The following is a 15,000-nucleotide window of genomic DNA, read 5'->3' as shown; positions in this document are numbered from 1 at the left end:
GTCTGTGCAGGGTTCAATACCGGGATGTCATTCTGTAAACAAACACCTGTTGCTACAGCCTGGACAGGTGTGTCCATGCGGCATTCAGGCTCACTGACAGACAACAGACACTGTTTTCATCCTTTTGGGCCTGAAGGAAACAGGCTGAACTGAGCCGCTGTTATGCTTTTAATGTGAAACACCAGCAGGAAGTGTTGAATTTCACTGAGCGAAGCTTCACATCAATAAACTGAAATTAATTCCTTAATCAGAACTTGAGAAACTTGCTGAAGTTTGTGTGCAGTGTGACGGTCGGGCTGCGGCAAATGATTTCCTTCATCCTTTAATTGACTAACTTCTGAATCATTTGTTCCACAAAATGTCAGAAAATAGTGAAAAAAGTCTGTGACAAAGGGATGGTTATGACTGAAAACTTCACTTCCTTCCTCTCTTTGAAAAAGCTCCCTGTGAGACAGTGAGACTGAGAAGCAGATCCCATCATCTAACCAATCATAAATAATCATTAATTAATCCTAATAATGATGGAAGGAGCAGGAGCTCTCTGAACTGATCTGGAGTTTGCGGCTCTACTCATCTTCCTTTGCTTGTTTTCGTCAGGATTCAGGTGAAACTGACTGTCAGAGGGAAGAGAAGCGGACCACAGACAGGTGACACACACACAGAGGCACACGTCAGCACACACCTTTACACACCAGCACAGCCAGTGACGGAGCTCCGATCTGCAGTTCCCAGAGTCTCCAGCAGGAGGCGGAAGGTTGCCACGAGAGCAGGGAGCAGGCAGAAGAGGAGGTGTTACTGGCCGACCAGCAGGAGATCCTCCACAGAATCACAATGAAAACCGAGGTACAGTCCTGACCTCTGACCTCTCTGTTAAATACAGTTGATTCAGTCTGTCACCTCATTGGCCTGTCTGTCTCAGGAGGAGGAGGGGCCGGACGTGAAAGCAGCCTCTCCTGACATCCTATTGGTCTATGCCGCAGAGAGCGACAGCATCAATGGTAAACCCTCATCTCGTTAGCTCCAATAGTAGAGATTTGTTCCTAAATACAAACTAGAAACTAACTGTACCTGCAAGATCCTAACTGTACCTGGACAGGAGACACAAACCAAAGTCACCACTTTCCATTCACATGTTTATGAACCTACGTGGTCAACAGAGTCCAATTTTCACTTTAAATTACTGCGAACACTCTGAGCTCCCTAACCTGAAGTGGAACAACAACCTGAGGCTGTTTGAGGAAAGGAAATACTTATCTTTCAAGAAGTAATTAGTGCATTGAAATGATGAAAAACCCAGCTGGTCTGTGTGTGTGTGTGTGTGTGTGTGTGTGTGTGTGTGTGTGTGTGTGTGTAGAACAGGGCCTGTACCGTGAAGCCTTCCTCTCCACCTACAGGAGCTTCATCAGCCCAAACGATGTTATCAGCAAGCTGCAGCACAGATATCCTGTCAGAGAGCAGAAGCTTATCAAAGCAGACTGATGTACCTGAAACTTCAGGTTCACTCATTCTAGACTGTGTTCATGTGCACTGCAGTTCTAAAAATTATAATATTAATACAGATTACTGTACATGTGAATTCCTTTACTAAGAACAAATTACTAAAAAGCATGTTGATCTTCAACAGGAATGTGTGCACAGGTACATCCAGCCTCCCACTAACGAGTAGAACAACTCTTAACAGGGGAGCAGAACCTGAAATGTGACACAGATGATCAGTTTTAGTGGTTTCAGGGACTGAAACAGAGAAACAGGCTGACAGAATACTACAGACCAGAAAAAAGGTCAGAAAGTGTCTTTATATGCAGACGATCTGATACTGTTTGTTTCAGATTTGTTTTTCTTTTTTCTGTTTCACTTTAACTTCTTAACGTGCCTCACGGTGATCACCCACAGTGAAGCAATAATAAAAAACAATAAGAAAACAAAAAGCCTGGCGAAGAGAGGAAGGAAGGAATCCACACACCGAAAAGCTCCTGTTTAATTAGCTTTGATTCATTCATTACTTTGAACAGCTGCTGCGGGACTTTTCGAGCGCCAGGCTCTGCCTCAGACTGCGTCTGATACGTAGAGAGAGACGCCATCGTCTACGAAACCATGTGACATAACACACTGGGTGGAAACTTTATCAACAAAAGTGGTAGCAAACATTACAACTATTATCATTCCATATTTTATATTTGCTCATTAAAAAACAAAACACTTTAATAATTACACAGATATTTATCCACAAAAGAAATACACAATACTTTTACACCCAACAGTTTGTACTGCAGTAAAGGACTCAGGCTAGACAGCCGTCAGACCAGTTAGAGGCGCCTCTGTCTTCTAATCAAGACGGATCTGTTATGTGGACATAAGGGAAGACAGCATATGTAAAACAGAGCGCCCTGAGAAGAAGACAACGGCACAAAGAGGTGTTACTATTGGTCGAGAGATGACACATAGGATATGTACTCTCAACGATGCTCCAATGATCTAATCCTAACCCGGGTCCTCATTAAGGCCTTCTGGGGCCAAAGTGTCCAGTGTATGTACCCAGATCAGTTTCAGGAGCGTGGATTTAGCATCGCCGCCCCCTGCACAGATGTTTTAATATCTGAGAGTGGAAGGTTTGTGTTTTACTCGTGAATGTGCAGCCACAGGACAACATGTTACAGGATCTCTCATAGTGACCCAGTGGCTACCAGTCCACGTCTTAATGTCTGCCCTCACCCGCATGCCATGCTGATCAGGAATCTCTTTTATACCATTCGAGGGGGTTTGGGAAAGCATGTCTCAAGTACTGGATTGGTCTCAGTGATGTCCCAAAGTGCTTTGATTACACTCCATGTGTCCACATCACTGAGCTGGATCCATGGCCTAAAGGTGGTATACAGGAGTCCTTTATTTGAGTACAAACTGTTGGGTGTACAAGTATTGTATATTTCTTTTGTGTACCTCTTTTATTTATTTGGAGCCTGTCTTGTCTTCATGGTGTATGTGTAATGATAATAATTGTGATGTTTGCGACCACGTTTCTTGACGGCAGACCGCACCTGGGGTGTTGTGTCACATGGACGATGGCGAGTGTTTGTACGTATCAGAAGCAGTCTGAGGCGTTAAAGCCGCTCAGACAGGAGCTGTTCGGGGGTGCAGATCTCTCTCTTTGTTTTGTGACATGACGAAGAAAAGCTGCCCGATGAGAGTTTCACTCCAGAGATTGTTGTGACGCTTTAACCATCAACACATACAGACACCTGTGTGATAGGTGTGAACCTGCACACCTGGCAGCAGCCAAGAAGACTTTTCACCTGCTGGTCACAGTGGTCGACGAGCTGTGGTGAGACACACACACACACACACACACACACGCACACACACACACCTGAGCCAATCAGAAGCTGTCATTATTGAGCGATCACAATTTAATAACCTCATTAGCTGGAGAGAGATTTCTGTCTGGAGGTGAATGGACGTCAGTCTGTGGGAACATGACATCTAAACATGACTTATTTCTGGATAATTCACACAAGAGGTCGAAACGGTCCCTCAGTGAGCATCACCCTGATGTACTGGACCAATGAACACTTTCAAATGTCCTTTCATCTTCTATCTTTCCAATGTGGCATTGTGTTTTCCACCATGAACCATGAAAGTCATTACTGACTGTGGAAAGCGTCATCATAGTAACAGACACTCAGAGACATGTACTACGATGTGTTTACATTCTGCCTGTACTGGAGCCGCAGGTTCAACCTCTGACTGAAACCACTCGTCTGCAGGCTGCTGCAGCAGCACACTAAAGAACAGGAGACACAATCACATATGGGGGGAATGTCCAGCTGTCCACAGACTTTTGGCCAGTAGCATAAGAGTGAATAACAATGTTTGCGTGTGCAGTGCGATCGAGCTGGACTCTGATTTGCTGCTGCTGCTGATGGACCTGGTGTTCAGCCTCCTGACAGATGGGGAGTTGGGACTGGCCCACCTGCTGCGCTCCAACATCCTGTCCAAGATGGAACAGAGGTGGCAGCTGATTGGCTCTCCTCAGTCACTCCGCCCACTCGCAGCCAGGGGTGTGGCTGCCAGGTAAACTTTGACCTCTGACGGACTCTCGGATGATTGACAGTTATTTCATTCATCAACACGTGTCCTCTTGTGTCCTCTTTCAGACCAGGAACTCTTCTGGACTTCAGGAGTCAGGATTTAGCTGAGCAGTTGACTCTGCTGGACTCTGAGCTCTTCTACAAGATCGAGGTATGAATTTGAACCTTCATCTTTCACTTGTTCAGTTTTTCTCTGTCAGTAGTCTGTCTGTCACTCACCTGTCTGGCTCACCTGTCTAGCTTCCAGAGGTCCTGCTGTGGTCTAAAGAGCAGAATGAGGAGAAGAGTCCTAACCTGACACAGTTCACCCAACACTTCAACAACGTCTCCTTCTGGTAGGCACTGACACAACAACACTCTGCTACTGTTCGCTGACAAGAGCCTGAACATGAAGTCAAAGCCGATAACAGAGCACATGTTCAGACACCTGTTCACACCTGTTCACACCTGGTGCTACCGTGCATACACCAAACGTGTTGGTGGTTTTTACCAGGAGCCCCCGGTTGACACGCTGCGAGAAACTGACACAGATTTTACACAGGAAAGACAGACAGAGCTTCACGAATGGCCTTTAATTCTGAATTTACAAGAAGGCCCAAATAGTTAAGGATTTGTCATAGACAGCGTTTTACAATATTTATAAGTTTCTCCTAACTCAATATGTTTTTGTAAGGGGGTCTGGGGACTCTCTCCATGGGTGATAAAGAAGTGGCCCATATTAGTTACTGTTCATTGTATTGGTAAACTTTGACATGCTTAATAAAATCTCTACTTTAAGACATTTAGTTGAATGTTGGTGAAATCGGCTGAAACTGACCCCCATACAGGAGTTTTTCAGGGAGTTTTAGGGAGTTCAAACAGACACTGTGTTCAGGTAGGAGAGCTCAAACTCTTCGTTTACCTGAACCAAATGTGTTTCTCTTGAGTTGTTGGTTCTTCGGCGTGGCCCAGGACACGTTTGTGTACATACTGCTAAAATAATGTCACCACATGTGGTCCAGACCACCTCTGAATCTGGTCCGAGCGATCGGGTCTCAATGTGTCCTCAATGCGTCTTGAATGCATTCACACCTGTATTTGGAGGCGTCCACTTCAGATCACTGCAGACAGGTTAGTGATGTACAGATGTACACATGGCGTCCAGTCGTCCACAGCCAAAATAACAGACATGAATTCAGACCCCGCCTACTTTCACGCCTCCACGCAGCTGACCAATCACCGAGTGAGGTGGGTGTGAAATGTTACAGAAATTGGAAAAGGGGGGAAAACAGACTGAGGTCTTAACTGTGAACACTTTGTTTTATTTTTAGCAGAAAGGCTCAGATGGTTTCTTAAAAGTCAGTTATTAATGAGTTGATGACCAATTCACCTCTGCGAATGTGTGGTTTCAGGGTTCGATCGGTCATCATACTTCAGGACAAACCTCAGGACAGAGAGAAACTGCTGCTGAAGTTCCTGAAAACCATGAAGGTAAACACACACAGGTGAAGGGAGGGGTCTGACCAGAGCTCAGGTGGGACGATGCTGTATTTACAACAAAGCAGCATTAAACAATCTGCTGGTGAGAAAGTTGTTTCGCCTCCTGTTGGACAAAGAAGATGGATGATGATGGATGGATGGACAGACAGACAGACAGACAGACAGATAGATAGATAGATAGATAATTTCTTGCTATGTTGCACTTATCACAAAACACACATAACCTACGAGCTGAGGTACGTAAGAAAAACACTGTTTTAAAAATATATGCACGTGTATAATAAAGAATTTTACACCTCAGATAAGAAAGATGTCTGATAGTGCAAATTAAAGTTGAATGTGTAAAGCTCGTCAGCAGATAAACCTCCTCTCTTCACACAGTGGGGTCATTGGACAGCGTTATTGCAGTGGGTTGGAATGATTTCTGTGACTACAGCAGAGTTGAAGAAGCCTCCAGCTGATAACGCTCTGCTCTGATCAGTAGGTCATGCAGGGGATGGGAAGTGTTGTCCATTATGTTGAGCAGGAGCGCCAGACAGTCCCTAGCCTTCTTTATCAGCTTATCCAGTTTCTGCTCTGTGGCTTCATGTAGACAGCCTCAGTGTTACTCTTCTCGCCCAGTCAGTTGTCAAGGGCAACTCCCAGCTATCCACCACCTCCACCTCTTCTCCCAGGATGGAAAAGGTGTTGAAATTACCCCTGGTCCTCTTCAAGTCCACAACCATCTTCATTGTCTTGGTCACATTTAGGAGAAGGTGGTTATTCCCACACCATGCCACAAAGCGGACCACCAGTTCCCTGTAGTCCGTCTCCTTTCCGCCAATGACAGACACAGAGTCATCAGAGAATTTCTGCAGATGACGGACTGTGGATAGTAAAGAGGAAAGGTTAGAGGACAGTACCACTGTGGTGCTCCTGTGCTGCTGACCACCTGCCCAGTCTTACAAACTGAGATCTGTCCGTCAGGTAGGGCGGTAGGCAAACTGTAGTGGGTCCAGAGAGGTGGCCACCTGAGGTCTGAAAAGGGGGCCAAAACCAGTCTGTCCAGAACTTTCATGATGTAAGATGTTAAGGCAACTGGTCTGTAATTCAGGCTAAGGTTGAAGAGGCGCTGTAGAATGCCTCATAGCTGGTTTGCACAGGCCTTCAGGACCCTGGGGCTGGTCCATCTGGACCAGGGAAGGGAAGGGACGCTGGGGGAGGTGTTGATGTTCATGGTGAGGGGTGAAGGTCAAGTTTAAAGCTATGACCCTAAAGTGGTGATATCACAGGCACTGTGGTCATTTTCTGTATGCAGGATATTTGTGACATAACTTGTGCTGGTGTGTGTAATGCCATGAAACATTAACATGTTAATCTTCACTAAATGCTAGCCTCACTCCTGTCAGTAACATACTGCGTGTGTTTCTGCAGCACCTGCGCAAGCTGAACAACTTTAACTCGTATCTGTCAATCCTGTCAGCGCTGGACTCCGCCCCCCTTAGACGCCTGGACTGGCAGAGAAGCACAGCTGAGGTCTGTGTTGTAATAATTAGATTGTCTTTAATAGTCTTTAGTGAATATGTTAATGAGTCCTGTGTGTTGTATGTTGGTGTGTTTTCAGGCTTTGGAGGAGTACAGCTCTTTGATTGACAGCTCATCATCTTTCAGAGCCTACAGAGCAGCTCTAGCTGAAGTGGAACCTCCATGTATACCCTACCTGTATGTTTATACCCTGTGTACCCATTATATATACCCCACCTGTCTGTTTATACCCTGTGTACCCCACTATATACCCCACCTGTATGTTTATACCATGTGTACCCATTATATATACCCCACCTGTCTGTTTATACCCTGTGTACCCCACTATATACCCCACCTGTATGTTTATACCCTGTGTACCCCACTATATATACCCCACCTGTATGTTTATACCCTGTGTACCCCACTATATATACCCCACCTGTATGTTTATACCCTGTGTACCCACTATATATACCCCACCTGTATGTTTATACCCTGTGTACCCCACTATATGTATACCCTACCTGTATATTAGTACCTGTGTACTCCATTATATATACCCTTCGTGTATGTAATACCCTTGTATCGCATTATATTGTATATACCCTGCATTTATGTTAATACCCTGCATACCTCTCTCACTCTCTCGAACCTGCCTGTCTGTGCAGGGGTTTGATCCTTCAGGACTTGACCTTCGTTCACCTGGGAAATCCTGACATATTGATGACATCACAGTGTTCTAAGGTCAACTTCTCTAAACGCTGGCAGCAGTTCAACATCCTGGACACTTTGAGGAGCTACCAGCAAGTGTCAGTTACCTGGAATACTATTATTAAAACAGTTACTACTGTTTTTAATTGGTAGTATTGCAGTATGTCTTCATCTGTATTCGCTGTGTGAAATAATACCTGAATCTTTCTCTCTCTGTAGTGGTTACTCTCTGCAGCCGAATGATGACATCATATCCTTCTTTAATGACTTCAGTGATCACCTGGCAGAGGAAGCATTGTGGGAACTCTCTCTCAGGATCCGACCACGAAATGCCCCACGAGCCATTCAGAGATGACAGGTTAAACTGGGATAAACCAGGACAAACTGAGTAAACCTGTGATAACCTGCTACATCACAAGGTTAACCTGTGTTAGCATAATGCTAACACGTTTATGTTGAGGAATGAGGTGAATAAACCTGGTGCTAACCTGGGCTACATTGGTGCTAGTCCAGTGCTAATGTGTCACAGAAATAAAGACTTCAAAGTTGCTCACATACTGGGCTACTCATGGCTAATGGTGTGCTAACATTTTATAATCTGGACTGTCCCTGCACGTTCTGCAACAGTGTGAACAGTCCTAGCTATTTGTAGAAACACAGTTTAGCTAGGTGTTAGCCGAGGTTAGCCTTGGGCTAGCCTGGGTTAGCCAGGTGTTAACGTGAGCTAGCAATATTCCAATAAACATAACTGCTCGCCTGTCTTTGAACTCATGTCCTTTCATCTGATTGGTTGAAGTATAAAACTTTATCAGTGATAGCCACTGTAATAAACAGTTCTCCATGGACTGTTCCAGTAGTTGGTGACGTGGAAAAAACTAAATCAGCTTCATTGTCCAAGTGTGTTTACACATACAAGGAATTTGACTCTGGTTTAAACATTACTCTCAATGTACTTGTATGTGAAAAAGACATACAGCTCAATGTGGACAAAATGACAAAAAAAGGTGAGTCATGCAAGTATATAACATAAACAGTTTATCCAAAAAATGATGAAGCACTAAACAATATACACTACCTATACCTACAATGAGGTTTAAAATAAGATAAGACTTTGCCAGCCGAGGAAATGCAGGTGCTACAAGCAGCAGCAATAGCAGTACGAAGAAGGTATTTGTGCTCTTTCATGATCTCAATGTCCAAGCCCTGGATGCTCACCGGTGTAGTTTGTGGTGCTTTCCCGCGGAAGTCTATCACCATCTCCTTGGTCTTGCCGGCATTGATGTGCAGGTGGTTCAGTCCACACCAGCTGACAAAGTTAGTGATGACTTCCCTGTATTTCAGTTTGTTTCCCTGTGATACACATCCAACGATGGCTGTATCATCAGAGAACTTCTGGAGGGGGCAGCTGGTTGTGTTGTGTCTGAAGTCCGATGTGTAGAGGGTGAAGAGGAAAGGAGAGAGGACAGTACCCTGCAGAGCCTGTTGCTGCAGACTACCACATCCGACACACAGTCCTGAAGCCTCACATACTGAGGTCTGTTGGTGAGGTAGTCGATGGTCCATGCAGTCAGGTGACAGTCTACTCCGCCTCCTTCCAGCTCCCCCCTCAGCAGTGATGGCTGGATCGTGTTGAAAGCACTGGAGAAGTCAAAAAACACAATCCTCACTGTGCTACCAGGTCTCTCCAGGTGGGAAAGAGAGCGATGGAGCAGGTAGATGATGGCATCTTCCACACCAATGCCTGGCTGATATGAGAACTGTAGGGGGTCCAGCTCACCAGGTGACGAAGATGGTTAATTATAATCCTCTCCAGAGTCTTCATCAGATGGGAGGTTAAGGCTACCGGCCTGAAGTGGTTGGGCTCCCTGGGATGCACAGTCTTTGGCACTGGAACCACACAGGAAGTTTCCCACAGGGCAGGAACTCTCTCCAGACTGAGGCTCATGTTGAAGATGTGCAGAGCTGATCTGCACAGTCCCTGATCAGTCTGGATCTGATGCCATCAGGGCCAGTACCCCTGAATGCCTTCATCCTCCTGAGCTCCTTCCTAACCTGATCCGCTGTTATGGAGAGGTCGGGTGGGGGACTGGCGGGTGGCTCCTGTTGGGTGAGGTGGGGGGTGGGGTCAGTGGTCTGTAATGTAGATTGGAGGGGCTGGAGTGGTGTGAGGAATGGGATGCTGGTGTCAAAGGTGTTCCGGGGTGGAGGGTGGGGGTGCAGAGAAGTAATGCTGTCTGGTCTGGGCTCTGGTGGTTGGGGAAGGGAACAGGGGTAGAGTCAAACCTGTTAAAAAACAGATTCAAAAGGGTCTTCAGTTCAGGGGACACCCAGGGTTTGTTCCTTGGGTAACAAAGCACCTTTCTGGTAGGCACAGTGTTGTCCACACAAAAGTTAATGTAGTCCATTTTTGATGTTGTCAAACTGTCGATGTCCTCCCCATGAGGACTGCACAACACGTCCCAGTCTGTGGTGTCAAAACAGTCCCTCAGTGCCATACTGGACTCCTCTGACCATGTCTTCACATAACAAGTGGTTGGCTGTTGTCTAATCACCGAGGGTATGAAGGTAGGTAGCAGATGAACCAGATTGTGATCAAATCGGCCGAGTGGGGGGAGGGGTTAAGAGCTGTAAGCATCCTCTGTGTTTGCATACAGCAAGTCCAGTGTTTTATTGTCTCTGTTGATGCATTTAACATACTGAGTGAAGGTGGGGAGAGTTGAAGACAGGGAAGCATGGTTGAGGGCCTGGGAGTGTGATGTCTGCAGTTGTAAGACCACAGTGTGTAGGAGCTGGGGGTGTACACAGTTATTGCGATGATGTGGGAGAACTCCATCGGGAGGTAATATGGCAGAATGCTAGCCGCGAGCAGCTCTATTACTCTCGTGCAGCGCTGCTCCTTAACACTGATGTATCCTGGGTTACACCATCCCTTGCATCGGCACTTTGCTCCAGCTCTGTATCCCCTCCTCCATCTCCTTATCTCTGCATGGATCTCCGGTCTTTGCGCTGGGAGTACGCTGGTGTTGCACAGCGCTAACAGCTGATCCTGAGTGTAAACAATGGAGCCTTGGCTGAATGGATCTCCCAATGCTGTTTTTTAAAAGTCCAGAAAAGAGTAAAAAGCAAATCACTAGTCTCGCCAGTTGTACATCCGAAGGTACGCACGATGGACCGAGACCAGTGACGGAAAAACGTGAGAAGTACACAAGAAAACACCAAAACAAAGAAAAACAGTTGGAGTTGCTGTAACTAGCTGCCACTCGTGCGGTGCCGACAGTGCAGGTATTTATGTTGACAGTGACAGTGAGTGTACATGTTAACTCTGTGCATTAACAGATGATAAATGTCCAGTCAGTGGAGGGTTTGTGACACTGTATAACTGCGAACTGCTAATCATGCTCAGGGAACAAACTGTTTCTGTGTCTGGTTGTTTTGGCGTTTGGTGCTCTGTAGCGCCCACCAGAGGGGAGAAGTTGGAACAGGTGGTCTCCAGGATGTGAGGGGTCTGCGTGATGCTTCCTGTCTGTTTCCTCAGTCTGGAGGTGTGTCAGTCCTGAATGGATGCAGGTTGCCACCAGTAATGTTCTCAGCAGTCCCTTCAGTCTGTTACAGTCTGTTTTTGTCCGGTTTGGTGGCAGACAGTACCACACGTTAGACAGTACCACACGTTAGACAGTACCACACATTAGACAGTACCACATGTTGGACAGTATCACACCTTATCACAGCTTCATGCACAGCCTGCCATAATTAAGACGGCTCGTTATTCATCGTGTAACATGAACATGCTTCAATAGAATGAAAAATACAAGAGGAAGATTAGATTAGATTAGATAAAACTTTATTAATCTCACAATGGAGAAATTCACTCTGTCAGAAGCTCTTCATCGCACACGGGGGGGCAATAAAGGTGCAAAATAAGAACAATAATCACAATAAGGGTGCAAATAAGAACAAAAGGAGCAATAAATTACAACTACGCCCACCTGTACATAATGTAGACTATATGACAGTCTAACACATATATTAACCATTTGAGGTGAGGCACCAGGTTGAGGAGTGGTGACCCCAGCCCCTGCGATGGGTAATGTCACAGAAGGTTTCCTCACAAAAGGCTAAACTGAACTAGACACAGATTCATTTCTCATGCATAAGCACACAGAAATCATCACTTATTCATAACTAATATTTACATTATCGATTGTCACACATCCTTTCTACACCCTTAGAATTACAGGATCAATGTGGTAACGATGCTGTTTCCATGGTAATCGTGGCTGCTGGGAGGCGATGGGGCGGAGCTCCGAGCGGCTCAGTGAGCAGACAGCAACAATCAAACACCGGAGACATCGAGCGTCGGCTCTGACAAGCTAACAGGAGAAACAGTGAAGAGCTGCCGGCAAACGGAGGAGCTGAACCTGGTAGTTTACCGGCAGGATGGTCGGTTTAACCGTGACGGACTGACATCACTAGGTGGGCTTTAGGGTGCGACAGCCGGAGTATAACCGGACTCGCTAACGGTGTTTGAATAGCTAGCGGCTAGCTGCGGAGCTAATGCTAACTGCTAGATGAGCTCTGAAAGTTTGAATCTGCAGATTTTCCTGTTTTTATTTGTTTATTTGTGAACGTTACTGGAGGAAGAGAGTGATGAATTAGTGTTTGTGAACAGACTGAAGATCCAGACTGGTTTCCCTGCAGACTTTAAGGCAGCTGCTGTTCCTCTGGGGGTCATAATCACAGTATTTATATGTATTTACGTGTCTCACAGTACAGCTAATGTACGCAAACTTCTCTAAAATAGTCACATGTGCTTTGCGAGTAAACTATGTTTCACTGTTCTGATCATGAGGAAACCATTACTACTTGTTGTGTTTGATGAGTGATTCCCCTGAGTACTGAGGACTGAACACAGATGGAACATACCACTCTGAGACTGGGGGGGGCGGATCAGTCTTAACAGTGTTCTTCATATACATACTGTACTTCTCACCATGACCCCCTCTGTTCACCTGATGCTGTTTCAGGTGTCCGTGATGATGCGGCTCCCCCTGATGGTGACAGCCCAGGTGGACCTGGTCCTGCTGCTGGTCTCCCTTCTGGCCCTCTGGACCAGACTGAGCCACCTCAGCTACCCCAACGCTGTGGTGTGAGTGTGTTCGTTTTGGTGGGGAAAATGTTGAAATGGCATCAGTTTTATATTAAAAGAATTTAACTTTCAAGCAATTAATTCACCTCGAGGCACCACCCCCCCCAAAAGGAAAAATGATCACCAGTTAACTAAGTGTCGTTGAATACACTAAACTATTAATCTGGAACTGTGGTTAATAAATGAGGGGCTAGTAAAAGTACCAGCGTGAAGGTTCAAAGCATTTATTTAAAACACACAGTTCATCTGACTAACTGTGTGTGTGTGTGTGTGTGTGTGTGTGTGTGTGTGTGTGTGTGTGCGTGCGTGCGTGCGTGCGTGCGTGCGTGCGTGTAGGTTTGATGAGGTGTATTATGGTCAGTTTGTGTCTCTCTACATGAAGAGAGTTTTCTTCATTGATGACAGCGGACCCCCGCTGGGTCACATGATCCTGGCCCTCGGAGGTCAGTTACCATGACAACAACATACATGATGCTACCTGTGTGCCCGTATTTTGTCAGTCAGGAGTGTGTGTGTGTGTGTGTTGCAGCCTACGTGGGAGGATTTGATGGGAACTTTGTGTGGAACAGAATCGGAGCAGGTAGGACCACTGTTACTGTAACACCAACTTTAAACCAGTTTATCTCCTTTTCCAATCAGTTTAAACTGTTTTTGGAGTGTATAAATGTTATTATATTATATTATTCTGTACTCGTCCTCAGTCATCATCCCAGCTGTGACCCTCTGGCACAAAACTGTGAAAATAAAGTTGTGATAATTACACCAACAGATTTTACAATAACCTGCATTTTCTCATCTAAAACTGTAATTATGTAGATAAGTATTGAAATAACTCATTGTGTGCTCTTCTTGTATTGTTATTTTTATATGACAAATGAAGCCCAATCTCAAGATGAATTTTGTTTTCATGATGTTAATTGCCTGTTTTTTGCATTGAGGCAATAAAGTTAAAAAAAAAAAAAACTGTAATTATATAATAAACTCCTTCCTGTTTCATCTTCACAGCACAGCGATTGGTTCTCAGCTGTCGGTTAGATAAACTTTTACAGGTTAAAAGCAGTTTTCAGTGTCCACCATTCTCTTTAAACCAGTTCGAACCCATTTTCTCTGAATTAAACCAGTTTAAAATGAGTTAAAACCAGATTATCGTTGGTTAAATTTATTTCTGGTTTTAAACTGGGTCAAAACCACTTTAAAACCATTTCATGTGGTTAAAACCCATTAAAGCCTGTTTGTCTCTGCTGTTACCTGCTTTAAAACCACTGTGGGTGTGTTTCTTTTGTCGTGCAGAGTATCCCAGCAGTGTGAGTGTGTGGAGTCTGCGCTTGCTGCCAGCTCTGTGTGGAGCTCTCTGTGTTCCTCTGGTTTACCTGTTGACTCTGGAGCTGAAGTTCTCTCACCTGTCGGCTCTGGGAGCTGCACTGCTGCTGCTGCTGGGTGAGCGCCAACTCAACCGACATCATAACCAGGAACCAGCTGTACTCATTATTATGAATATCAGACACCAGTGAGACATTCAAGACCTCAAATGTGTGTAGGGCATTTGGGATCTGAAATAAGTGTGGTGAATTCAGGAACTAAAATGAGCGTGGTGAGTTCCGGGACTAAAGTAACAAAGGCGTGCTGTGTCTCTGGTTGTCTGACTTTAAACCAGTCCAGTCCACGAGGCTTCGTTTAGATTTCTGTCTCTGTTTGGTGTTTTTCCAGAGAATTCTCTGATCGTCCAATCCCGTTTCATGTTATTGGAGTCTGTTCTCATCTTCTTCGTGTTGTTGGCCTTCTTCTCCTACCTGCGATTCCACAATGCTCCCAACAGGTGAGACTCACCTTTACTTCTTGACACAGAAGAAACAGGAGGGGGAGTTTAGTTAAACCAGATGTGTCTGTGAGAACGTTGTAGACCAATCAGAGTTCAGCTTGTAGAAAGTGGGTGTGGTTTCTGCAGGGAGGAAATGGTTTAAGACTCAGTTTGTTCACCCTGGGTGCGGTCAGACCGCCAAAAGATGGACGTCCTGCGTCTTTTCCTCATTGTTTTTCCTCGACCTCAATGGAAGGAATCCCACCGCGCTCGCA

At 45.5% G+C, this 15,000-nt stretch overlaps 2 protein-coding genes across 6 annotated transcripts in view; both read left to right on the top strand.

The window, feature by feature from the left end:
• The window catches only part of LOC121606956 (rap guanine nucleotide exchange factor 1-like), a 21,503-nt gene extending 12,963 nt beyond the window's left edge, over positions 1 to 8,540 (top strand). For both annotated transcript variants that reach the window (XM_041937585.1, XM_041937584.1), the window contains exons 11-23: positions 598 to 647; positions 726 to 843; positions 920 to 998; positions 1,355 to 1,439; positions 3,227 to 3,319; positions 3,880 to 4,068; positions 4,152 to 4,236; positions 4,326 to 4,420; positions 5,477 to 5,555; positions 6,978 to 7,079; positions 7,168 to 7,265; positions 7,739 to 7,879; positions 8,001 to 8,540. In XM_041937585.1, the coding sequence (XP_041793519.1) occupies positions 598 to 647; positions 726 to 843; positions 920 to 998; positions 1,355 to 1,439; positions 3,227 to 3,319; positions 3,880 to 4,068; positions 4,152 to 4,236; positions 4,326 to 4,420; positions 5,477 to 5,555; positions 6,978 to 7,079; positions 7,168 to 7,265; positions 7,739 to 7,879; positions 8,001 to 8,136 (1,350 nt within the window). In that variant the 3' untranslated portion in view covers positions 8,137 to 8,540. The remainder of the gene's footprint in view (positions 1 to 597; positions 648 to 725; positions 844 to 919; positions 999 to 1,354; positions 1,440 to 3,226; positions 3,320 to 3,879; positions 4,069 to 4,151; positions 4,237 to 4,325; positions 4,421 to 5,476; positions 5,556 to 6,977; positions 7,080 to 7,167; positions 7,266 to 7,738; positions 7,880 to 8,000) is intronic.
• A 3,581-nt stretch (positions 8,541 to 12,121) lies between these two features.
• Positions 12,122 to 15,000, top strand: part of pomt1 (protein-O-mannosyltransferase 1) — a 9,845-nt gene continuing 6,966 nt past the window's right edge. For 3 of the 4 annotated variants that reach the window (XM_041936717.1, XM_041936716.1, XM_041936715.1), the window contains exons 1-6: positions 12,122 to 12,254; positions 12,806 to 12,927; positions 13,264 to 13,370; positions 13,457 to 13,507; positions 14,218 to 14,364; positions 14,635 to 14,743. In XM_041936717.1, coding sequence (XP_041792651.1) covers positions 12,815 to 12,927; positions 13,264 to 13,370; positions 13,457 to 13,507; positions 14,218 to 14,364; positions 14,635 to 14,743 — 527 coding nt within the window. In that variant the 5' untranslated portion in view covers positions 12,122 to 12,254; positions 12,806 to 12,814. Of the gene's footprint in view, positions 12,255 to 12,805; positions 12,928 to 13,263; positions 13,371 to 13,456; positions 13,508 to 14,217; positions 14,365 to 14,634; positions 14,744 to 15,000 lie in introns of those variants that run through there. The other variant, XM_041936718.1, reaches the window with a different exon arrangement.

The sequence above is a fragment of the Chelmon rostratus genome, chromosome 5 (assembly GCF_017976325.1).
Source record: "Chelmon rostratus isolate fCheRos1 chromosome 5, fCheRos1.pri, whole genome shotgun sequence".
In the NCBI taxonomy this organism is placed as follows: domain Eukaryota; kingdom Metazoa; phylum Chordata; class Actinopteri; order Chaetodontiformes; family Chaetodontidae; genus Chelmon; species Chelmon rostratus.
This window is presented reverse-complemented; position numbering and strand designations above follow the sequence as displayed.